This window comes from Pteronotus mesoamericanus, unplaced genomic scaffold (assembly GCF_021234165.1).
Source record: "Pteronotus mesoamericanus isolate MK-2021 breed Mesoamerican mustached bat unplaced genomic scaffold, CSHL_Meso_final contig_221, whole genome shotgun sequence".
NCBI classification, from domain to species: domain Eukaryota; kingdom Metazoa; phylum Chordata; class Mammalia; order Chiroptera; family Mormoopidae; genus Pteronotus; species Pteronotus mesoamericanus.
The window spans coordinates 4,633,085-4,658,399 of NW_026555092.1; the positions used below are offsets into that span (position 1 = coordinate 4,633,085).

At 36.7% G+C, this 25,315-nt stretch overlaps 1 protein-coding gene across 2 annotated transcripts in view; it reads left to right on the plus strand.

The window, feature by feature from the left end:
* Positions 1–25,315, plus strand: part of MACO1 (macoilin 1) — a 55,087-nt gene that overhangs the window by 13,806 nt on the left and 15,966 nt on the right. For both annotated transcript variants that reach the window (XM_054571752.1, XM_054571753.1), the window contains exons 2-6: positions 1,073–1,214; positions 2,615–2,741; positions 6,553–6,676; positions 8,557–8,735; positions 10,422–10,923. In XM_054571752.1, the coding sequence (XP_054427727.1) occupies positions 1,073–1,214; positions 2,615–2,741; positions 6,553–6,676; positions 8,557–8,735; positions 10,422–10,923 (1,074 nt within the window). The remainder of the gene's footprint in view (positions 1–1,072; positions 1,215–2,614; positions 2,742–6,552; positions 6,677–8,556; positions 8,736–10,421; positions 10,924–25,315) is intronic.

Here is a 25,315-nt window from a genome sequence, read left to right on the forward strand (position 1 = left end):
AGTCTTGATTTTGTTGTTGCTGGTATCTCTACAAACAGCTAATTTAATCACATCATTATTGGAATATTTGTATTGCAAAACACTGTGCATGGTTCTAGCCTAAGTGAAAGTGCATTTTATTTCCAATCCATCTGTTTTAGAAAAGTTTTTTAAAAAATCCTAAATTTAACCTGTTGCAGAATTGATAAGGTTAAGGACATAGAATTAGGGGCTTATTCATAGGTAGAATCTGAAGACTTCTATTATCTATTATACAGTTAATAAACTAGAAGAATGGACTTTGAGATTACATAAAAAATAATTTTTTAAATCCATTCCCTTACCTTGTTTTGAGTTCTGCAGTGGTTAGATATATGTTCTGACTGGTCAAAGGGTGTTTCTATTTACCGTAAGTCCAGCGGGAACCAGTAGCACACATTTACAGAGCAAGGCTGGGGTGCTTTAGCATTTTTTCTTTAATGTATATGTTTTGTGCCCTCACAGCCCTTAGTGTTGGCATCTGCTCCCTAAGCTGGTCCCAGCTTTTTTGGGAAGTCATTTGTTTTTAATTTGGTTAATGCAGATGAAAACTACAGAGAGAGGCAAGAGGAGAAGAGGGGCTGGGAAGGGGGAGACAGGATTCTTCAAGCATGTGGGGTTATACAGCAAGAATTTCAGAGACTTCAAACAGGTGTAGAGGGGTAGGGAAATAGCAAATTTGAAGCCGTTCAACTGTGACATTTTCTTCTAATGAAGAACAGCTTGAGCACTGTAATTTTGAGAGTTGCAGTGTTTTGAAGTTAGACACTTAGCACATTTTAAAATAGTAGTGAGATTTAATTTTTTCCCATCTTAAATGGAAATAAGTATATTTGGTCATCATCTTATTTTGATAGTTGTGGGTCCCAGAATGAACACCAGAGGTATTAAAATTGAGATGGGCCACAGTAGCATCTCTTTTTGTCCTTTATCTCCATTGTTTTCATGGTATATGAAGGTATTTTTTTGTCTCCTTTAAGCAAAACAATGTGTTTTTCTCTTTCTAGTTCTTCACAATGACTTTGAACTAATTCTTAATTTTTATATTTTGCAGTACATTTCTATACCTGAAATTTTTGGTAGTGTGGGCACTTGTCCTTCTGGCAGATTTTGTCCTGGAGTTCAGATTTGAATACCTGTGGCCATTTTGGCTTTTCATCAGAAGTGTCTATGATTCCTTCAGATATCAGGGACTGGTATGTTTATTTATACATGAATTTTATAACCCTTCTAAGAAAATCTTCAATAACTGATAATGAAACTGTTTAAAGTAGGTTTTATTAGTTATACTTAGGTGACTGTATTGAACTAAATGGGACCTATGGACTGAACCTGGCCTCATTTTTGTCTAAACTCATTGACTAAATCATAATCCCTCCTCCTTTATCATTGCAGTGAAAAGAAGGGGAGAGAAGGAGGACTTCAGGAGGGAAGCAGAGTAGTGGAGGAAGAATGACTGCCCAGTTCTACTCTGAAGTGTTTCTTGAGCCCTTATCACTGTGTTTGTGATTGGCTTGGAGTTAGAGCAGTGCTTCCCAAACATCCTGGTCTCAGAAACTGTTTACATTCATAAAAATTATTGAGGAGTCCAAAGAGCTTTTATTTATGTGGGTTATATCTATCCATATTACTATATTAGAAAGTAAAATAAAAACTTGAATATTTATTAATTCACTTAAAAAATAACAACAAATTCATTACCTGTTAATACAAATTAAATTTTTTAAATGAGAAATACATTTTCCAAAACAAAAATTTGGGTGATTGACTACGGTTTTGCAAATTTATATAATGTCTGGCTTAATGGGAGACCGCTGGATTTTCATATCTGCCTCTGAACTCAGTTGATTGCAATATCACATATCATGTAGCTTCTGGAAAACACCACCATACTCCTGAGTGAATGAGTGTGGAAAAGGCAGATAACATCTTAGTATTATTATGAAAATAGTTTTGACCTGGAAGACCTGCTAAAAAAAACCCCAGGGACCCCCAGACCACGTGTTGAGAACTACTGACTTTGTGGTTCTGTTGTGTTACATAGCCACATCTTAAACCTGTAACTCTTCTACCTGGGCCTGGTGCTTTGGTCAGAACAAATCCATGCCTTCAAAAGATGGCTTTGAGCTCCTTGTCCCACTGGTAATAGGTAGAGGTGTGTCCTGAGGAAGGCTGCAGTATTAAAATCATTAACATCAGCATAATTCTTAGTACTAGTATGGTTCATCTGTACTCCAGCAGCCTACCCTTTAAGAATGAGGCTCTTTAGGAATGTGTTGTGAGGAGAGGAGCCTTTTCTGTGTTAAAATTCCAGTCTTTAGGTAACCCACTTGTGGAGTCCGGGTAAACTTACTGTGAACTGACTTCAATTTGTTCTAGTCCAGTTATTCTTCATGTTTTGAGGCCATAAATAGGATTACTCTTTAATATTAAATTAACCACCACTTTTTATATGGTTGATTTTAAATGTTTAAAATTTCTTGTTATGATTTGCTCTGTAGTTATTGCATGGAAATTTTAGAGATTTTGTCCAACATGCTTTTAATCTCTGTTTGAAAATAACAAGTTCTAAGATGTGTTTTGTTTTTTCCTTTAGGCCTTCTCAGTGTTTTTTGTTTGTGTAGCATTCACATCAAATATAATATGTCTGCTGTTCATCCCCATACAATGGCTTTTTTTTGCTGCTAGCACATATGTATGGGTTCAGTATGTATGGCACACAGGTAAGTCTTAATGGTTTCTTAGATGGACAGAAATCTTGAGAGTCAAACTTTTTAAATGTGATTAATCTTTGAATAAATTATTTAGAATTGAGTTTAATGGGGACAATTTAAAATTGTCTTTTTCTAATAGATTATAATAAATTGTACCTTTAAAATATATTTTATCTTTTTCTCATTATTGAGTCAAAAGTTAAAGCTTCTATGATTTGATATCTTGATTGTCACTGTCTCATCATCATTTTTTTTTTTACGTTTAATTAGTTGAAGTCTTCTTTGGTACAAGAATCCCCACAGCATCCTTTGCTTATGGTGTTTAATCTCTGATTGAAAACCTATGATGATAAGGAACTTACTACTGTTGTTTTTGGGCAACTGTAACAGGAAGTTCTCATATTGAGCCAGAATTTTCTTCCTTACACTTTTGACGCAGTAGGTCTTAACTATTTGGGGGCTCACTGATCTCTTAGAAGATATAAAAAGGCTTTCCCCAGAAAAAATACATGGGAGTGTACAAAATTTTTCCTTAATATATCAAGGAGCCTACAGGCCATTTCCTTAAGGCCTAACATTGGATCCCCCCCCCGCCCCACCCTGCCCCCACATTAGAGCCACATTGAATGAGTGTAACTCCCATACACGTTAATATTTCTTTAGAGAGCTAAAGACCTTGTATCCTCTCAAGTTGCCTTTTCTTTTGTAGGCAAAACATTTCTGGTTTCATCAGCTTTTCCTCACGTGTTAGTTTAAGCACTTCACCATCATGGTCTCTCTAGTTCTTAGTGGTTCTCTTAACCAAAATTTACAATGTTCTAACTTGAGGGGAGTTACACAGTCACTGCCCTTCTGCTTAGAGCTATATTGCTCTTTCAAACTAAGATGAGAGGAAATGTTTTGACAGCTTCCCTCCACTGTGAAAGCCTGAATGTGGGATACACAGGGATGTGAGGATTGACTCTCATCTCAGATCATTTAACTTGCCTGCAAAACTGCATAAAACTTGATTCTTAGGCCCAGCTGTAACCTGTAGGATTTTGACCACGTAGGGAGCGCCAACTAATAAAAGCTCTCTGGAGCAACATACATCCTCTTCTCAAGGGTGCTGAGAGAATGATGTTGGCCCATGTAGAAAACACAATTCAGCTGTTATTTAAAGCATCTACTGTGAGCACGGTGTTCTCCATCTCCATCTTTACCAGTCTTTCATGTATGACTTGATTTGTAAGCTAGCATGACGGTTTCTTAATCTTTGTTCCTTTAATTAAAGTGATTTTTCTGCACACCAGTTTTCACTCATTTTTCCTTGGGCCTCAATTTCAAATGAGTTGCCATTTACAGTTCTCATTCTCTCTAGGTCTCAATTTTTTCTTTGTCATATGAAAGTGGAGTAATCTAGATAATGTTTAAGGGAGCCATCCAGCTCAGATAATCTGTGACTCTGATGAAGTATAATGATTCCCTAAGTTACTTTAATAATGTCTCAGTAGTTGGGAAAAAAATACTCATATAACTATTAATAGAACCTATTGGGAATGAGTTCAGTGGGTGACTCATAGGGCAGCAACGAAGCTAATGTCATAAATGACATTGCCTCTCTTTAGCCCTAGGCTCAGAAATGTGTGTTGGAATAGCTAAGCTGTGAAGTACGTTTTAATTAGGAATGATTAGTGCTCAAACAAACAAACAAACAAACAAAACAAACTTTGTGTTCTTATTGGGCCCAACAGATATGGGTGCAATTTATATAACTGGGGATTAATTTCTCTTCCAGTTGTTAAAATTTGAAATTCTTTCTTAAGAATATTAGAAATGGTTGATGAAATTAAGATAATATTATAAACTTCTTTCCTTGCTGTTAAGAGGGAAAAAATAGGATTCAAAACTATATGTACAACATGACTATTACACTTGTTCAAAAAATATTTTTCAACATAGTTTTATCATATTATTTGATAAGTTTAGAAATACTAGTATTTTGTCCAAATTTTTCTATTTTTTTTTTTTCTGTAAAGTGTTTATTATGTTTGTGACAATTTTGGAAATTAATTTTTGAAAAGGCATTACAAAATGAATTTGAAAATGCATTATCCTAAAGATTGCTATTTGTATCTTCTTACATTGTAAAAATACCTTTTTATGTGTTCATGTGTGTTAAATCATAACATGTTAAATCATAAGAATGATTGAGTCCATTAGCTGCCTTCACAGTGCTTGGGAGTGTCTTCCTTCTTTACAGACTAGGTCTAAGGGGACTTAGGTTTATTTTCCTTAGAAGCAGAGTGTATTATCTCTATAAACTTGGACCCAATTTGTATAAATTCTGGACCTTGCTTTACTCTTCAATAAAACAAGGAAGTTGAATCAAATTATCTTTTTTCTAGTTCCAAAATTCTATGATTTTTTTGTTTTTTTCATCCTGAAGATTCTTAGCAAAAAGCCCTTTAATCCTTCAGGTCACTAATTTTTTCCCTCCTATTCTCTCCTTTGTAACTTGCTTGCTTTATACAGTGTCAAAGGAGTTCTTTCCACCATTGCTGGACCTCGTGCCTATGTAGCCTATGTTTGTAAAATACCCCATTATTAGTTACTTCCTGACAAAGATGGACCTAGCCTGCAGATATTGATTCTAAAACCAATGAAAATTATTCCATTATTTGCATTTTATTTATTCAGTTGCAGATTGCTTTTTACTCCCTTGGAAATTGTTTTTAATTACAAAAGGAATATGAGCTTGTAGTTAAGAAAATAAATTTTGAACAGTACTTAAATGTCAGAAACATTTCTTTGTGCTGTAACTCATTCTTTCTTATTTATTTATTTAAAGATTTTATTTATTTACTTTTAGACAGAGGGAAAGGGAGGGAGAAAGAGAGGGAGAAAAATAGCAATGTGCGAGAGATACATGGATCAGTTGTTTCTTGCACTCCCCTAACCTGGGACCTGGCCTGCAACCCAGGCATGTGCCCTGTCCGGGAATTGAACCAACGACCTTTCAGTGCACAGACCAGCACTCAGTCCACTGAGCCGCACCAGCCAGGGCTAATAACCTTTTTATATATAACTTCATATTAGCACAAATTTTCATTCTTTTGAAAGCTGCATTATGTTTTATTATATAGATTAACCAAAATTAAACAGTTCCCTATTGATGGACATTTAAATTCTATATTTTTACTACTGTAATAATAATACAGTACATATTCTTATACATTTATCCCATGGCTCTTTTATATTTCTGTAGGGTAAATTTCTGGAATTGGAATTTCTAGGTCAAAGATATAAATATTTTAAATTTCATTATACTGCTATCTTGCCTTCTAAAAAGTTTGTCTCAATTTCTATTAATGCCAAGTATGAGAATGAACTTTTCCCATATTCTCCCTATACTATTACATGATTTTTAAATTTTTGCTTATCTGATAGGTTAAAAAAATGGAATGTTATTTTTAAAGTTTGTGTCATCTAATCAGTAGTGAAGTTGAGCATCTTTTCATAAGTTTATAGCCTTCTATGTGTTTTCTTTTTTACTTGCATTTATTGCCCTTCCATTGATTTATAGGAGCTCTTTGTATGCCAGGGTTGTAACTTCTTTGTTTTACATATATTATAAATATTTTCTGCCAGAATCTTTGTCTTTCATTTCTGCCTATGATTCCATAGTATTTTTGGTTATATAAAAGCTTTCAGTTTGAATTAAATTGCTTTTTAATTGGTTTAAAAGCTTTAATGGAACTTGTTGTAGTTGAACTATTCTTTCAAACAACCTTTCTGTTACTGTATCATTGATGTTTGTCTCTCTGCTGTTTTCCCACAGAAAGGGGAGTGTGTTTGCCCACTGTGTCTCTCTGGATACTCTTTGTTTATATTGAAGCAGCAATTAGATTTAAAGATCTTAAAAATTTTCATGTAGACCTTTGTCGTCCATTTGCTGCTCACTGGTGAGTATTATGTGTATTCTTAATATACAATTCAATGTTTTTAAGGTAAATGCTAAGTTCATTGTAAATTTTTTCTTAGAGATTTTACATGAACCCAGAAGGCCACATAATGTGCTGGTAAAGAGCGTGAGGCCTCTATTTAGGCAGATGAGTGTTTTAATCCTAGCTCTGTCCCCTAACAGCTTTGTTGCTTTGGGCATGTCACCATCTCTAAGCTTTAGTTCTCTTACCTGTATATTGGGGACCTATCTCATGGGGTCATGGGAAGATGAAATGAAGTGATATATGTAATGTATTTATTTTTTTTAATTGATTTGAGAGTTTGAGAAAGAGAAATGATTTATTGTTCCACTCTTTGATGCATCCATTGGTTGACCCTTAACGGGGCCAGTGATCAGTCCGCAACCTTGGTGTATCTGGATGACACTCTAACCAACTGAGTTACCCAGCCCGGGCTTAAAGTGTATAACTTAATGCCAACTACATAGGTTTCTGATAAATTTTACCTATTTTTACTATAATCAGATATTGATTCCAAAAGTCTTGGTAAAATATATGGCTATTTCATAAAGCTTAAATGAATGTAATTTTCCAAGCTAATTTTCAAAAGCAAGAGAATATTATTAATAAAATTTAAAGGAACATTATTTTTTCTAATGAAATATAAACAAATATTAAGATATTTTATTCATTTAACCTCAACCATGAAACATTTTTTAAAAATCCTCACCACAGGAGATGTTTTTATTAATTTTAGAGAGCGAGGAAGGTGGGGAAGAGAGAAACGTTGGTGTGAGAGAAATCAACTGGTGACCTTCCATAGGTGCCCTGGCTGGGGCTCAAACCCATAACCTTTTGGTATACAGGTGGCTCCAACCACCTGAGCCACCCAGTCAGGGCAGGTGAAACAGTCTTTAAAACGAGCTTGATTCTTCTTTATATCTATTTTGGAAATCACCACTTAATGTGTGTTTGTTTTAAAGACACCAATTTTTGCTAATACTTATGGCAGAAACCACAATAAACAGGAATCAACTGAAAAAAATAGTTAACAGTGTTTTAAAGTCATTTCACAAATAAGTGAAGTAAATAAACCTGATCAAAAAAACTTGTCACTGAAATCAATAGTGAGGTCACTTTTAGACTAATTATGATTGATAAGTTTTAAAATTATTAAAGTTTAATAGAGTTTTGACAGTGCTTGCAGAGGCTTTGAAACAGACTCATGAGTTGAATGAAAATACTTCAATTTTTTATCCCAGAGATTAGAGTTGTAAGTACAGATGGTTTAATTTGGTATCGCAAACTGATAATATCAGATACTTATTTAAATGATGAGCTGTTTATGAAATAATTTTCCAGGAATAGCTGGTGATAGTACCTCAGACAAGAAGATTAAATTAGTCACCTGAAGTTGATCCTATCTTCTGGTATTAAAAACCAAAAGGTGTCTTTTTTATTTTTTAACACTTTTAATGTTTCCTTATGAGCACTTATGAAATCTCTACCCTTTTAGATCTTAAAAGCATACAGATGCCCAAGTTCTAATAATGCACAAGGCAGTTCAACGTTAATCAACTTTAACTGCTGTATCCAACAATCACTTAGTAACTTCTTGAGTTGGTTTGAAGGATGCCAAAGTCTGATGGCCAGCCTTATATCTAACAGTCTTACTATTTCCTAGGGGTTTGTTCTATGTGCCAACTGCTTCTGATTTCCACAGCAGACATCACATTTATTTATGTGTTTACTGAATGTTCAACTATCATCATTATCTAAAATTGATTTCTTAATTTCAGTCATAGGCGTCCTCATGTACTTGATGCACGTGTTTTTTATTGTTAACTTGGAATTACTGGCTGGATTGTCTTTCTTTCTAGTATTGGGTACCCTGTGGTAACTTTGGGCTTTGGCTTCAAAAGTTATGTAAGCTACAAAATGCGGTTAAGGAAGCAAAAGGAAGTGCAGAAAGAGAACGAATTTTACATGCAACTTCTTCAGCAAGCCCTCCCCCCAGAGCAACAGATGCTACAGAAGCAAGACAAAGAGTCTGAGGAAGGTAGGTCTTTACCCTGAAGCTGTTGGCTCAATAGATTTGTCATTGTTATATAGCAGGACTATTTTTTATTTTTTTGAAAAGTTGCTAAGATTTTGGAAGTTTACCAAGGATTTCCTGTTTTCTAGTATTTCTTTTTAGGGCTATTGCTTTGTTTGGTCATGAACTAGAGTGTGGGTAATGTTTTCTATCCAGTTTCTGAAGACCTTGTGCCTTTAAATATGTTTAAATATTTTATTTTTATAGCTTATTTAATATTTTGGTATTTTATTTGTTATAAATATTTTAAAGTATTTATTCTCAGTAGCAAAATAGTATGTATAATTATGTGACTTTGTAGCTGAAGCGAGCCAAGAATCAAAGCATAAGTAAGATAGAGAAGTAGACAAACAAAATTGTTTTATAAGTCAAAATTTTTCTGAATAGAGCAAAGATGGGTAAGTTCCATTTTAAATCGTTCATATAATACACTGTGGAACTTGAACCTTTTCTATAAGGATTTCTCTAATAAGCATATAATCAATTCAGTAGATGAATTGACAGCAATTTTTTGTTTGTTTGTTTGAGAATTGGAAATTTGGGGCCATATTTTTAGTTGATATATGCCAAATCTTATTCTCCAGTGTGGTGTAAAAATACCTCTTCAAGTGGACTTTGACAAATTGGAATGTATAGACCTAATACAGAAAATTTTGTATAAGTAACCTAGCAAATGATACAGACTTATTTATTATGTCAACTCTAGAGTCAAGAAAAAAACATGTAGCTCTGGCTGGTGTGGCTCAGTGGACTGAGAGCACTAGACTGTGAACCAAAGGTCACTAGTTCGATTCCCAGTCAGGGCACATGCTTGGGTTACGGGCTAGGTCCTGAGTTGGGGACATGCAAGAGGCAATTGATGTATCTTTGGCACATTGAAGTTTCTCTCCTTCTTTTCCCTCTCCTTTCCCCTCTCTCTAAAAGTAAATAAAATATTTTTTTTAAATGTAGATACCCTGGATTATTATTATTTTTTTTAGATTTTATTTCTGTATTTTTAGAGAGAGGGGAAAGGAGGGAGAAAGGGAAAGAAACATAGAATGATTGCCTCTCACACACCCCCAACTGGGGATCTGGCCTGCAACCCAGGCATGTGCCCCAAGTGACTTCTCAGTTTGCAGGCCAGGCACTCCGTCCACTTAGCCACACCTGCCAGGGCTACATTATCTTGCCCTTAGCCAGGGCAGGATTCTAACATCACACTTCTTTTGTTTCATTTAATCTCTCTCTTTTCAATAAAGTTATTAAGTTTATTTAATTTAAGCATCTTTTAAAATATGGCCTCTTAAGAATATGACCTGCCTATGTCCTCTCACCCCAGTGATAGACATGTCTGATTTGACTGGTAAGTGAAGTGTGACTTAATTGTAAAATCCTCATCTTATTTTTGAGGCAAAACCTTTAATGGCTTGGGGTTTATAAATGATGGTAATTTTCTGAATGTTCAGCTTCTCAAATTTATTTGGATTTGCTTCTTGAAGTCAGCATAATGTGGTGTAGCTACTGCTTCTAAATGAGGTTTGCAAATTAAAGCAGTGAGTTTCTAAGTGTAGATAATGAGGTTTGTTGAATCAGTCTACTCTGTGTTTTTATACAACTAAATATTCCGGTGTGGGTTTTCTGTTTGTTGGTTTGTTTTTGGTATTGTAGCAGCCAAAGGATTACCTGATATGGATTCCTCGATCCTTATACACCACAATGGAGGTATCCCAGCCAACAAAAAACTTTCCACGACTTTGCCAGAGATAGAATACCGAGAGAAAGGGAAAGAAAAGGACAAGGATGCCAAAAAACACAACCTTGGAATAAACAACAACAACATTCTACAACCTGTAGACTCTAAAATACAAGAAATTGAGTATATGGAAAACCACATCAATAGTAAAAGATTAAATAATGATCTTGTAGGAAGTACAGAAAACCTCTTGAAAGAGGACTCATGCACTGCTTCCTCAAAAAATTACAAAAATGCGAGTGGAGTTGTGAACTCCTCACCTCGAAGTCACAGCGCCACAAATGGGAGCATTCCTTCTTCATCTAGTAAAAATGAGAAGAAGCAGAAATGTACTAGTAAGAGCCCAAGTACACACAAGGACTTAATGGAAAACTGTATTCCTAATAACCAGCTAAGCAAACCAGATGCACTGGTAAGGTAAGTGTGCCTGCTGTGTCCTTACCAGCACTTTCCAATAAACTTAACTTAGGTCTTGAAAAACAAACGTTTCCAGATGGGCCTGTGGAATTGTTTGTGATTAGATACTGTGATTATTAACTCTGTGGCCTTTGACGTTTTAGAGTTTATTTCACAAGGGTTTGAAATACACCCCAGCAGGCCACCCAATGCCACTGTCCTAAAGCATTGACTCTAGCTCTTTCTAGTGTTCTGAGTTAGAGGAGAAAATGATTACTTTCTACATTTAACAAATTTACATGTAACCTGATTTTCTAGTGGTGTTGAGAAACACATCTTTAAACTTTGTCCTTTTATTTTTGCATATCCAAAGTTCTTGTGGTATAGACACAAAAAGAAGGGTGTGTGTCTTGTTGATGCAAATCTCTGTCTGATAGATACCTATGGGGTGGTGGCAATACCACCTGGTGCTTGTTTTTGTTTTTCTACCTGATATGCAAATTATTCCCCAAATAACTCTAGAAAAGTTAGGTTTGAAAAGTAATCTCTTCCTAAAAGTTACATAGGTAAATACAATGTTAGATGTGGATTTTAATCAGATATGTTCCTTTTTGCATTTTTAACTAAAAGAGTAACATTGTTTTATTGCCTTAACTGGCTCAGTCTTAATTTTGCTGTATTTCATATTTTTATATGTTCTATAAAATACCTATGTTCCTTTTTCCTTATATCTTTCAATTTGGAAACTGGGATCTGAACTGGAGCTTCTTTTTATATATAGCTCAAGAGAGCAATTGTAACTCCCTCCACAAAGTTATCTTATATTCCTCTCCTTTTGGCTTGCTTAAGAGCAGACAATATATTCTAGGAGGGAAGGTTTTCAATGTTATAACTTATATAAACTAGATTATTAATTTGTTTTAATTTTCTGATTGGTAGCTAGATTAAGGGAAACATATTTAGGTTCTATTGCTAAAGGCTCTTGAAACTTTATAGCCCCCAGCCACTTCTGGTAACATACTATGCTATTGCTGATGCCAGGTTGGTATCCTCATATGTTTGGTAGGACATTCTGCCCATCGTGCCCTGCAGGAAAAAATACTCAGCAGAGAACCCTCTTCTAGATGCCCAGTTAGTTGACCTTTTAATTCAACTCTACCACAAATTTACTGTATGCTATAAAATAAAAGCTTTGGATATCTTTTTTCCTAAACAATTTTAATAATAACAGTCAACTCAAAACAATTTTCCTCTGTTAGATATTGCAGAGAGAGCAGTCAAGGCTCAGTTTTATACTATTTCACTGGGGCCCCACTTGTGGTTGTTGATTCTACTGCCTAATCTACCTTCAGCAAAGAAGTTCAAGGACTCACTCAGATGGGCAGTTTTCCAGTACATGGGTCCAGTGCCCCCATGTCTCTTCATGTGATCACTAATGTAATATGCCTGATCAGAAGGGTCCCAGAGTATTACTGTTTTAGGGAATACCTTCTGTCAAATACAGAAATAGAGAATACTGTATTGAAATAGTCTTATCAGTTTCCATAGGGTTATTTTCAACTTTTGATGTAACATAAAAAATAAGGAGATGGTCTAAATATCCAACAACGGGACACATTAAAATAAATTATGGTTCATCCATTTGATGGAATTTTAATACAGACATTACAAAATTACATTTTTGAGCTATATTAAACAATATAGGGAAGTGCTCATGACAATATTTTATAAAGGAAGTAGAAAGCAATTTTATTAAACACATTTTTTTTTTAAAGTATACATAGAAAAAGGATTTGAAGGGAAAGGAACCAAAATGATAACAATGGTTATTGCCCCATGGTAGTATTTGGACTTTATTTTTTCTTTTTACTTTTATGCATTTTTATATTTTTCTATGATGAACAACAATGAAAGTTTATAAAAAGAAGACTATCTATCTGAGCAAATTATTCAGCTTGGCTGTAGGAGGCCTTATCATACTTGCTCTTGCCCTTCTTGGCTACCTCCTACTTCCTCTCGTTTGATTTCATGTATGCCTTCATGAATATTAATAAGACCGTAACTGATCCAAACCTGACATGTTTGAGTTGTTAGCTTGAGAGTGTGTTTGTTATCTTCAGATGGAGAGTGCTGGACTGAGTGGTCTCTAAGGCTTCTTCTGAGGCAAACATAAACAGGCTGATTTGTATAATATGGGCCCTTTACTACTGCATACTCACCAGGGTTGTGTGCAGGTCCAGGCTGGCTGTAACTTCCAGGTGCTGGCTGTAGGGAGAAAGTTGAACTACCCTTTTAAACGTATTTTTAAAAAAATCATTTGGAAGCCATTACTGCATTATTAGTAGTGGTTTAATTGCAACACATTCTATAGCTATTTCTGCCTTAATTACATGGTTGAGAACTGCTGTATTTGAGGAACCAATTCAGTGATCCTGAGGGGGGATTTCATTAGTACACCACTTTCAAAGAGAATTCTTGTACATCAATATAGCTGTCAAAATAAGGTTTGATGGTTATTCACTTGGGAGGGGCAAGCTGTCCTTCAGGTCTTTTTGCCATTTCTTCACATTCTATGTATGTTCTCTAGTGTGCTGTATACCACAGGTTGGCAGATGACTGCACACAGGCCCAGTCTAGCCCACTGTCTATTTTTGTCAAAAGTTATATTCACTTATATAGCGTCTGTGGCTGCCTTTGTGCTGCAGTGACAAGAGTTAAGTAGCTGTGTGTGGCCACAAAGCCGAAGATATTTACTGTTAGCATCTTACAGAAAGCATGTGCTGATGGATCACTAAGGTTAATGAACGTGGGTGAAGATAAGGAACTTGAGAATAAGTGTTTGTTGCCTGTAGGATCCTTCCCAGGAAAAGTTCAGGAACTTGCTAAAGCCAGTCCAAAGCCCTGTTTTTGTTTGAGAAATATTGGGTTGGCCAAGAAGTTTGTTTAGTTTTTTCCGTATGATGGTTCTAGTCCTGCTTAGTTGTCTTTAATTTCATTTGAAACAATTTTGTTAGATTGTATTGTGACAGTTGTCATATGAGTGTGCATTTAAAAAATACTTATCAAAATTGGTGAATTTTTCTGAGGCCACTTTAATGTTGCATATTTAAACATTTTCAGCATATTATGCTTTATTACTTCAAGAAAGGTAAAAATGAAACCGAAATGCAAAAAAAGATTTATGCAGTTTATGGAGAAAGTGCTGTGACTGATAAAATTGTCAAAAGTGGTTTGTCAAGTTTCTTGGTACTAATGACATTTCGAACAGATAATTCTTTGCTGTGGGGCTGTCTTATGCACTGGAAGATGATTAGCAGCACCCCAGGCCTCTACCCACTAGAAGCGAGTAACAGGAGATAGCTGACATACTCAAAATACCCTACTCAATAAAGTTATTGGTGAAAACGAAAAACATGTCTTTTATTTTATGGAAAAACTAAACGGACTTTTTGGCCAACCCAATACATATCTTACAAAGCGACCTAATTTCTGCCAGCTTGATTTCTGAATTCTTTACCTAAGATATTTAGAAACAGACCTACAATGTTGGTAGCCAAAAATATCTTTAATTCTGACATGGGAAAAATTTTAGACAAAAACAAAAAGCAGGGAGGAAGATCCATTTTTTTTTTTTTAAGTAAATGCTGGGTTTGAAAGAAATAATGTAAATTAGAATGAGATTTGCTTAAGGTTTTTTTTTTTCTTCAGTGGTCATTTAAAAATATTTTAAGAGTGAAAAAGTTATAGAAAATTTAGGTAGAGAAAAGGTAAAAATAGTCCCACCATTATGATACTAATTACTGTTTAATTTTGTTGCACTTTCATCAACCACATTTATATAATTGTGCCACAGCATTGAGTAGCTTTTTGTTCTGCTTTTTCACTTAAATCATACAGAAAGACTTTTCCCAACTTCGCCTAACCCTCATTTTTACTTGATGTGGAATATTCCACGGCAGGTCTGTGCGATCATTCAGCAGTCACTCCAAGATCGGGCAGATCACTGTGGGACACCTGAGCCGCTTTCCTGCAGTTTCAGGACCTGCAAGCAGGAGAGCCAACAGTTTTGTTTGCACTTGGCATAGGCTTCCCTCTCAAATATAGCTCAAGACTGGGGGGTTTCTTGTTGGTGATTGTTACTTGTTTCAGTTTTCCTGGTTAAGGGAAAGAATTTAAAACTTTGAGTACAAAATGTAAAGTGATCCATATTCTGTAGAAATGTTGAAGCAAAAGCCTCTTCTTTGTGTATTTCCAGGTCACTTTTTTCGTAGATTCATCCTTTCTTTTTTTATTTTTAGTGCTAATTCTTAATAAGAATTCAGCTCTTTAACATGGTTGAATAATGTCTGGTGTGAAGAATCATAAAGGAAAAGTACCTGCAATTTGCCTAATAGACATGCATTCAACAACACTGAGTAGAATTTAGAATGATGATTATTATTTTGGAACTGTCAGAGATCTAAAAGACATCTAAACTACCTCCTCAACCCTTTCTGTCAGTGAAGTAAATGAGCCCTGGAAGGTTCAATGGCTAGTCCAAGCAACCCAGCTGGTTTGGCACTGCCAGGACCAGACCCGAAGTTTCTGGACTTCTGCCTTTTCTCTTATACCATGCTGCTTAAAAGAAGTTTATCAACCTGCTTTATTTTACTAGTTTATATTTTTGTTGTAAATGCACATATAGCTAAAGTTTGTTCAAAGGATGGACACCACACCTAGATTTTATGCTCCAAATGCTCAAATTTATAGAAGAAATGCTTAGAATTTCAGAATTCATTTGTCTTTCTTCTGGAGTGATGCCATTCTAAGTGTTTTAAAAAGTCTTGCTCTGGCCAAAGACATTATTAGGCCATGCTTATCTCAGAAGAGAAGGACCCATCTGCCTGCACCCTTGAAAGCTTATAGGGTCTCTGGGAATTTAACTCTGATTTGGTCTAGCTTGGGAGTTAGTCTGGTCCAGATAGCCTGGAGCTTCCGAGCATGGAATTTGCCTTTTAGTGATAATTATGGGGTAGGCTTAGCTTGACAGCAGCAGACCTAAGAAACCTGAACTGGAATACTTAAGACCAGGGATGTAACCATCAACTTAACCCTGAGGAGAGGTAACCATTTACTTCTTAGAAGACCTGGGGTCCTGGGTTGTGGGCGTTGCTGAGATAGTAAGTTCCAAGAAAGTTTGAAGCTATGGCATGGAAGAGAACCTGTTTTTCAGGGGGAAATGGAAATCTGGAAAGTGTTAACAGTATACTGAATACTCGTGCTTTCATTTCTCTCTAATTTCATTGGTTATTTCAAATACTATTGGGTTGGCCAAAAAGTTCATTTTCCATAAGATGGCTCCAGTAGTGCTTAGTTGTCTTTAACGTCATTTGAAATAATTTTGTTAGATTGTATTGTGATAGCTATCATATATCAGCGTGAATTTAAAAAAACTTAAAATCGGTAAATTTTTGTGTTGCCATTTTAATATCGAAGATGGAAGAAAAGCAACATTTTCAGCATATTCTGCTTTATTATTTCAAGAAGGTAAAAATGCAGCTGAAATACAAAAAAAGATTTGTGCTATGTTTGGAGAAGGTGCTGTGACTGATCGAACATGTCAAACATGGTTTGCAAAATTTCATGCTGGAGATTTCTCGCTGGACAAGGCTCCATGGTCAGGTAGACCAGTTGAAGTTGATAGTGATCAAATTGAGACATTAATTGAGAACAATCAACCTTATACCATGCGGGAGACAGCCAACATACTGAAAATACCCAAATCAATAAAGTTATTGGTGAAATGAAAAATGTCTTATTTTATCAAAAAAACCATATGGACTTTTTGGCCAATCCAGTAAAAGTTGGTGGTGAACAAAATGTCATGGTTCTTCATTCCACTTTCTAGTCCTTATAAATCTTGTATTTATGTTTTATGATTGTAGGTTTCTCTTAAAAGGAGGATGAAGATAGCAAAAGCTAAAAATTAGTCAGCTTTCCCCTTTGACTGGACTTGCAGGTGGCACAGGTTGCCCAAATCTGGTTTAACTAGCAGTCCAGTCTGCTGTACTTCTGAATAACCTTATCCTCCAGATACCAGCATTTGAGATTGCTATGCAACCTCTGACTTATATAAGGCTCTTTAGTATGGTCTTGCTGTTTGAGGAAAAACAATAGGAGATAGTGTACAGTACTTCATATTTTTTATTTCCCCATATTTTAAGATGTTTTCACACAATCAAAAATTATACATCCATTGAAAAGAAAGGGTCATTTTTTAATACTGATTTTTAATAATCAGTGGATTTAGTATAATTTAGTGTGAATAATTGTGAAAAAGAACAAAATGAAGAGAATCCAAGAAGCCCCTATGTTGTCAACTTAGAGAAGTATTTCAGAGCAAAAAGGAAAATTAAGAGCTAATGCTATTTACCAGAAGAACAAAAAATCGTTAGTTCTTCCTGCAGCTATCCATCTTTCCTTTCCCTTGTGCTGTTGGGGCACTGGCTGGATTCTGGTTAAGAGTGGGTGGGGCTGGCTCTTAGCTCCTGGGGCAAGGAAGGTCAGAGAGCTCGTTAGTTCCAAGTTAACAGAAAGTGGGGAAGAAGATTTAGAACATGGAGCCCAAGATTGTAGGCGCAAAGCAAGAATAGAATCCAAAGCTGAGACCTGACTATGGGGAAGAAACAAAACACAACACTCAGTTCAGGAGGTAAAGCCTATGAGCATTACTGGGACAGGTACCTTGGGGAGGTGGCCTTTTATGAACCATGACAGCCCTCCTCCAAGGCCCTGAAGAGTCCTAATTGGGGAGTCACAGTAGTTTAAGTGGGAATGGTTACAAAAGATTCTCTTGAAAGATGGAAACCCATTTTAAAAGAAGGTAATTGGAAGGACCCCAAGATTGATTGCTAAAGGGGTGGAAGTAGCAAAACAGATTATTAGTATGAAACCATTACAAAATATGGGAGGATACAGTTCTCACATACACAGAAAATTATTTGAAATGGTATATACCAATAGTCAATTGTAGCTGATTATAGGGGATGTTTATTTTCTACATTGTATGTTTCTATATAGCTTGAATTTTTACACAGCTTATACCCATAATAGAATGTATCCTGATGCGGGCAGTGATCTTCTTTTCTCCTGCCTGCCACAGTGCACGGTGCTTTGCACAGAGTAGATGCTCAGTAAATACTTGTTGAATGAATATTACCTTTGCTCTGGGAAAACATTAGAAGGGGGATAGGAGATGGGCCTCAATACTTCATTACAGTGCAGCATAGTTCTTGAAGTTGTTTCTTCAGTGTAGTACAAAGGTTTTCAAAGTTAGGAAAATCCTACCAATTACACTAGACTGGGCCAAGGACCAGAAATCCAGTGTCAAAATGTTTGTTGTTCTTGAGTAGGTTGTTAACTGATTTTATTTCTAAAATATAGAAGACCTTCCACTCTCTGCTGCTTTCCTTGATATTTCCCAGGAAGTTTTGAAACTCTGTACTGTTAGTACTTTTTTCCAAGGCTGTACAGGAAATTGGAAGTTCAGTAATTTCTGGAAGTTACAAGGGACAAGGGGAGAAAACTCCAAGAGACTGCTGTCAAAAATGCCATTTGCTTCAACATTGGTTAGTAAGAATCTTGGCACAAGCCACATTTCAACCAGGAACAGCCAGGGAGGGAGTCTCAATTTGCCTTGTCTTACTCATCTATTCAGCTTTCCTGATGAGTCTTCTCCACCTTCCACGCCTCCCCCCCCCCCCCCCCCGCCTCCACCCCGTTCTCTTTGTCTCTGTGGTATTGTGGTAGCAGGTGGAGAGAGCTCAGATCCCGTTTGTGTTCCAACCTTTTCTGCAAGGAAATCCCCCAGGTTAGAAAACGTGCTGACTGTTTATATGTCATCTCTGGTGCTACAGTGTATCTGTTTGTTCTCTTTTGTATTTGAATACATTTTGCTGTGTGTCAGGAATACTTTGCAAAAGACAATCTGACCTGGGAGACAGCGATTTGGGTGTTGGACCTTTACTCTGGCTGCTTTCCCTACAACGTGTTATCTGCTCTGACAAATTTATGCTGCAAAAATGACTTGCTTGACATTCTCTCCAACAAGTACTGGCTACCAAAGCTGGCCTTTCCACTTCTACTGGCGCATGTAATAATTTATTTGTAACAGTATCATTTCCAGCTGAGAGCTGAAATTTAGTGAAAATGTATGACATTTTAGAATGAAGATTATGAAAACCGGACACTTAGAAGTTCTAACTTGATTAGATTAAACATACTGGACTTATAGCTGCTACTAAATTATTTGGAAATTATGAAGCAGAAAAAATAAGTAGAAGAGACAAGTTTAGTGTGTTCTGTAGAAACATGTATTGGATTTATGCTTGTCTAGCATTGTCTCTGAGCAGATTGTGGTCTCATACCTGATTTATTTTCATTTTCTACGATGCTTATAATATTTAATGTACTTACAAGTTTTACTTAGTTAACTCTACTTATGTTCACAATATAGTTTGAATTTATTTTAACTATTGCAGTGATTTAAAACTATAATATTCTTGGATATAAACATGGTAATAGAAGCATGATCATTTTATACTTAAACAGGCTGTTTTGTGACTTGAAACCCATGTAGCACTTTAGAAACTAGGCATTAATGAATTTAAGCCAGCAATTTACTTAATGAGTCCATAACTAGGTGGTCAAAGAAGATAATTATCTATGTTGTATGGATAAAGAAATTACAAAATAGCACAAATTATTTGGGGGGTTAGAGTCCATATTAGAAACATTTTTATGTTGAGTACTGAGAGTTTATTCTAACAAAACAAATTGCAAAGTTTCCTCCCTAGAATTTAGAAGGAACTTTGAATAAAACTTTGTGTTAAATTCTGAGCCAGTACCCTCTCTGGAACATAATAGAGATTTCCAGTTAAGGGAATTAGAGGTGGTTCCCTGAAGGGGAGGTACTCCAAGCAAAAGGAACTGTATACTTTAAATGTCGCTCATGCTATCATTTAGAAACTGGCTATTTGAATACTTGGACATCCAGTGTGGGCATACTTCAGCCTATGCACATCTCTTGGGGATTTCTTAGATCTTTTTTCTAGACAACTGGGACTCTCAGGATTAAAACAAGTGTTGGTATTTTGTTTTGTTTTTTTCCATGGGAAAAATGACAACTCCTCATGGTGTGCATTTCACCTTTCTTAATAGAGTGCTGTAACAGATGTGAAACAAATACAAAATAGTGAACTGGAAAGAGCAGATATCACAGACTCAGGCACCTACAGAAGCAAGAGAGGGCGCAGGCATGAAGGGGGGCAGGCCAGCGTTGGCATCATTCATATTCAGTACTGCACAGGGCACCTAGGGGTTTGGGAGCACGTACCCTTCCCAACAGGACAGCCACTTGTGGCCTGGGGGGGATTGCAGGCCCAATGTCGCTAAATCTGGTATTTGGAAGAGATGCCGAAAATAGATTATCTTTATGTGAAATCTACCAGTTAAATTTTTCTTTTACATCATGTGGGAGAGGGTCAAACAAAACATGTTTATGGACCAGATCTGCTCACCAGATCAGCTCACCAGTTTGCAATGTCTGCACCTGCCCCTTCCTGTTATTCTTATATTTTGCTCCCTCCTACCCCCTGACCCCACCAATCAAAACTTGACTCTTATAGGAAGGACTTTTCTGTTAGGGATTATTTGGTAAACCCCATGAACTAATCTGCCATGTATTAATGGGATCTTTTTGCCTTCTCTTCTCCTCCGGTTTCTTGTGCCCCTGGAAAACAGGCCCTTTTGACAGTACTCCTTCCCCAGCCAAAGACCACCCCCTTCTTTGTTTAATCCTCACACCTGACTATGAGGCTTTGAGGCTACTTAGAAGGAGAGGGGACAGCCCTGTGGTAAGAAGGTGGTTTGAGTCGCTGGTGTTCCTCAAACAAAACAGAACTGCTTAGGCCTTCTATACCTAGGACTGGTGACTTCTTCCATGCCAAGATGTTTTTCTGCCGTGATTTTAGAGCATAAAATATACCAAAATTTGGGATGTGGACACTAGTTATTCACAGACTCCATATGCCAGCTGGTTTAGAATCTGGACCTCCTAGCACCACCCCTTGTAGCATGTATAATGTCAAGCGTGCTGTCAGAGCAATATTGCCTGCTCTTCTCTTTTCTTAGGGAGCCAGAGAAGGGCAATAAACTGTAGCTCCAGAATCTAGATTTAGAAAAACTGTTGTTTTGATAAGAACTGACGAATGGGATGCAGATTTAGGAACTGAACCGTTGTCTACTTCAGAAAGTTAAGTTCCCCTTTTTTGGAATGACCTAAAAAGTTTGTCATGTAGAAGAGTTGGATTTTCCCTAAGGCTTTCAAATTATTCTGAAACTGACCTGTAACGTGGTGAAATCTAGGAGGAACAGTGAACACTGAAAAGCCAAGGAAAGTCGATTAACAGCCTTCTCTTTTAAAATAACTTTTCTCCCAATTATAAAATAAGGATTAAAATGGTGAAAATAAGTGATATATGTTGATTATATTCAATTTTTAAGGTAAAGAAGAGATAGCCACTATCAATATATAGCCTCTGAGTCATTTTTCACTTTTGTTTTTTTCACTGACTGTCATGAGCATTCTCTCTTGTCATTGAATGGTCTTCCTCAGTGGTTTTTTTGTTTGTTTGTTTGTTTGTTTTTTGCTGGTGCTTTTTGAAAGGCAGGATCAGTTTGTTTGTTTAAGAGAGAGGGGAAAGGAGAGAGAAAGAGAGGGAGAGAAACATCAATATGTGAGAGAAATGATGTGTAAAAGAAACATCCATTGGTCATCTCTTTAACGCCCCCAATCGGGGACCTGGCCCCCAACCCAGACATGTGCCCTGACTGGGAATTGAACCGGTGACCCTTAAGATTGCTGGCCGGTGCTCCATCCACTGAACCACACTAGCCAGGGCTCTCAGTGGTTTTTTTAATGGTTGTATGTCAGACAGACACATGAGTTAATATACAATTTATTTAGCTAAACTTCTGTTGAATATTTAAGTGTTTCTGATATTTTTATTATAAAAGTGTTGCAACAAACACATTTTTACATCAATTTTTGTGTGTATCACCAGTGCTCCAAATAAATAATTATCTGGAAGTAGTATGCTGCATCAACAAATATGAACATTTTAAGTACTTTTGCTACAAATTGTCAAATCTGACCACATCCTTTAAGGACCTTATTAAAAATACTAGTTTGTAGCACTTACAGCTTTATTCTTGAAGGGCTTCAAGAAATCAGTTTTTCATTTCCCAAGATGACCAGTTGTGTGAAAGTCTCTAGGATTCCTTTTTTGCATTTCTTTGCATACCTTAATGAAAATATGTCTGCCTTTTGTGTTTTACAGATTAGGGAGTAGAGACGTAAGAACTTTGTAATCAGGTCACCAGGCTGTTGCTTATTTTTGGAAATTTGTGCCCGGTAAGCAATTGTAGTAACCACAGTGAGACCTGAGACAGCTTCGTTGCACTATTTCCAAAGCTGTGGTTCATAGGATATACTGGAGCAGCTTCAAGTCACTGATGGGATACCTTCACGTTTTTATGTGAATGACCCAGGCTGCCTGTCCTGTCAGTGTGAATGACCTGGAAAGGGGAGAAGGGAAGGAGTTATGGAGAGAGTAAACAGTATTGCTTTGGGGGACAGAGCTTTGATTTATGAGCTCAGCTTTCTGCATAGACAGCTGTGCAGTCCCTAAACAAGTCTTGTCTTGTATGATTAATGTATACCAGCGGATCTCCTAATGGAATTAGGTACTCACGAAAATGGAGCAGTGGTTCTTTATTCATTCTTCTCATGTGCACCTGCCTGCTTGATAAGCAAGAAGCCACTTACCCCTGTCTCCTTCAGCCATTATTTAAACTAAATATCTGACGACCTGCTGTAGATAGGTTTCCAGAGCCTCATTTGTCATACTATTGACCCTGTTCTATCTAAGCACTGAAGAGATGGACACAGAGTGAGGGTTAGAGACATGGTCTGGAAGAACTGGAAGAAATTTTAGAAATGACAGTTCCAGCTTCCAATTTTATAGCACTGTTGGTTCCTGGTTCCTGGCTTCAAAGCTTATAAGTCCTTTTAGAAATAAGATACATACACAGGAGAAGGTTAAAAGCCAGAACAAATTTAAAAAAGCACAAGGCAATAAGGTTTAGTCCCAAATGAGAAGGATCAACAGTAAGGGCTTTCAGATTTCGAAAGAGAGGGAACTTGGGTCCCTGGAGATCAGTGCCTGATGCTGGAGAATTTGCTTAATTTGTTGTTTGTTTTATTTTTTAACTGAGCCTTAAAGAATTAGTAAAATTTGAAAATTGGAGGTCATTCCTTCCAGATGGGTGGTACAATTAAAGGCAGAAGATGTCTCGAAACAAAGAGTGGGTCATTTTGGCCTGTGTGAGAGGTTTGTTAGAAAAACCCACCTTTCAGGCACTTGGCAATATAATTTGTAGATGACCTAAAGCCCCTTTTCTCACAGAGCGAGCAGAATTGTAAGCTCTGTGCTGCTGTGCAGAGCCTACAGCATCTCTGTCACTAGCACTTTAGCATTCAGAGACAGCCAGCAGAGCCAAAGCCCCTTTTCTTCCTGATGAGCTCATGGGGTCAAGCCAGCAGCCCATTGCAATATATGCTTAGGTAGTTTTCTGGAGTGCGAGTGGAGTGTGACTCATGGAATATTTGGGGAACCCGGTCATCCCTAGGTGAAGTCCTGGGTGAGAAAAGGTCTCCCTCTTTTTTTGTTAAGACTTGCTTCCTGGGGGAATTTACTGCCCCATAGCCTTAGAGTTCCTCTGCGCATCTCGGGCCTCAAAGCCTCAGGCTCTATAAAACCTTGGAGTTATTGGCAGTACCCATTGGGACTTTTAAACTTTCAGTGAAGTCATAGTACTGTGGGCTGTGATTCAAGTAATTCACAAAAGATAAGGATTACAGACATTTAGAAATAAATATCTTCCTATTTTTCGGATACTTAAAAACAATACCCCTTTCAACTAAAAGCTGACACTTGAATACTGTACTTTGTTTTACTACCAAGTGTACTTCAAGATATTCAAAGATATTTTTCCTACTTGGCCTGCTTGAAAGGCTAATGTTTGAGCTTCATTCTTTTGGAGATTATTAAAATGTAAATCTTTTTCTATTAAAATTAAATAATTATCAACCATTTACCTTATAACTTTATTGGGAAGAATGAGGGAGAAGATGAGATAGAGTTAAGGTTTGGAGTGGGTAAGAGGGATCCTCAAGTCATCAGTTTTGCTTTGAGATCGGCCTAGCCCATCAAAGTACAGACCTGAGAAAGTTCTGCTCTCGATGGCCCCACCCCCTGCTTGTGAGCTGGAGTTTAGCTGCAGCATCACAAGGTTAGAAGTTGAGAGCTGTCTTCTAAAATTATCAGTGAAGTGGCTACGAAAGATGCCTGGGCCCAATAACCAACATTTTGAGTTGGTTAGAACCCTGGCTTGTCTAATTGGCACAAATGGACATATTTATTGGACACACCGACTCTGGCTTTGCCATGGGACCTGTCTGCTTCCCAGGTGGTGACACCATTAGGCAGCCTTTGTAGGAGTGAAAACTAGTGCCACAGGAGTTGGGAAAGCAGGAAGAAAGTGAATTTATTTCCTGCCTAAGCGTCACCAAAGTTTGGTGAAGACCTGTCAGGCCCAGGTGTTGTTTTTTTTTTGGATGAGATTTGGATGAGTTCTTCTGAAGGAAATTTCTCTTTTACCCCTTAATCTTCTATTGTGTAGGGGAGAATGGGATTTAGCTCTCATAAAAGGGGTATGGGCTCATGGGTAGATTTTTTCCTCCTTTCTTTTGATCCCTATTTACTGAAATGAATTTTAGGGTTATAAACAATTACTTTTGCTTCATGTTTTTCCTGACCACTTGCTTCTAATTTAGATTGCAGCTGTTGACATTTTAATGAAATCCTATGACTACATTTGAAGATTTTGCATTAACCTCGTAACACCATTTAATCAGTCCTCCTTGGTATGTCACACTGATAAATTATATATCTGCGTTTTGACCTTCAGCACCAACAGGTTAGGTATATCATTAAGACAAGTGTTAGTTACCTAATAAATGCTCTGACACTTGACTGGCTAGATTCAGTTAAATTTACTGTTTCACATAATTCTTCTAAAACTCATGTATATACTTTTTAATGAGCATATGGAAAAACCAAGCTATATCTTAGAAAATAGGACTATATAATACATTCACGTGATGGGATATTATACAATTAAATTGTTTATGAAAAATTTCTAATTGTGTGAGAAGGTGCTTAAGATATGTAAACTGTGTATGTGGTACTCTCTCACCCATAATAAAAATAGTTACATATAGTGAAAATAGTTCAAATAGTGAAGAAAGAGA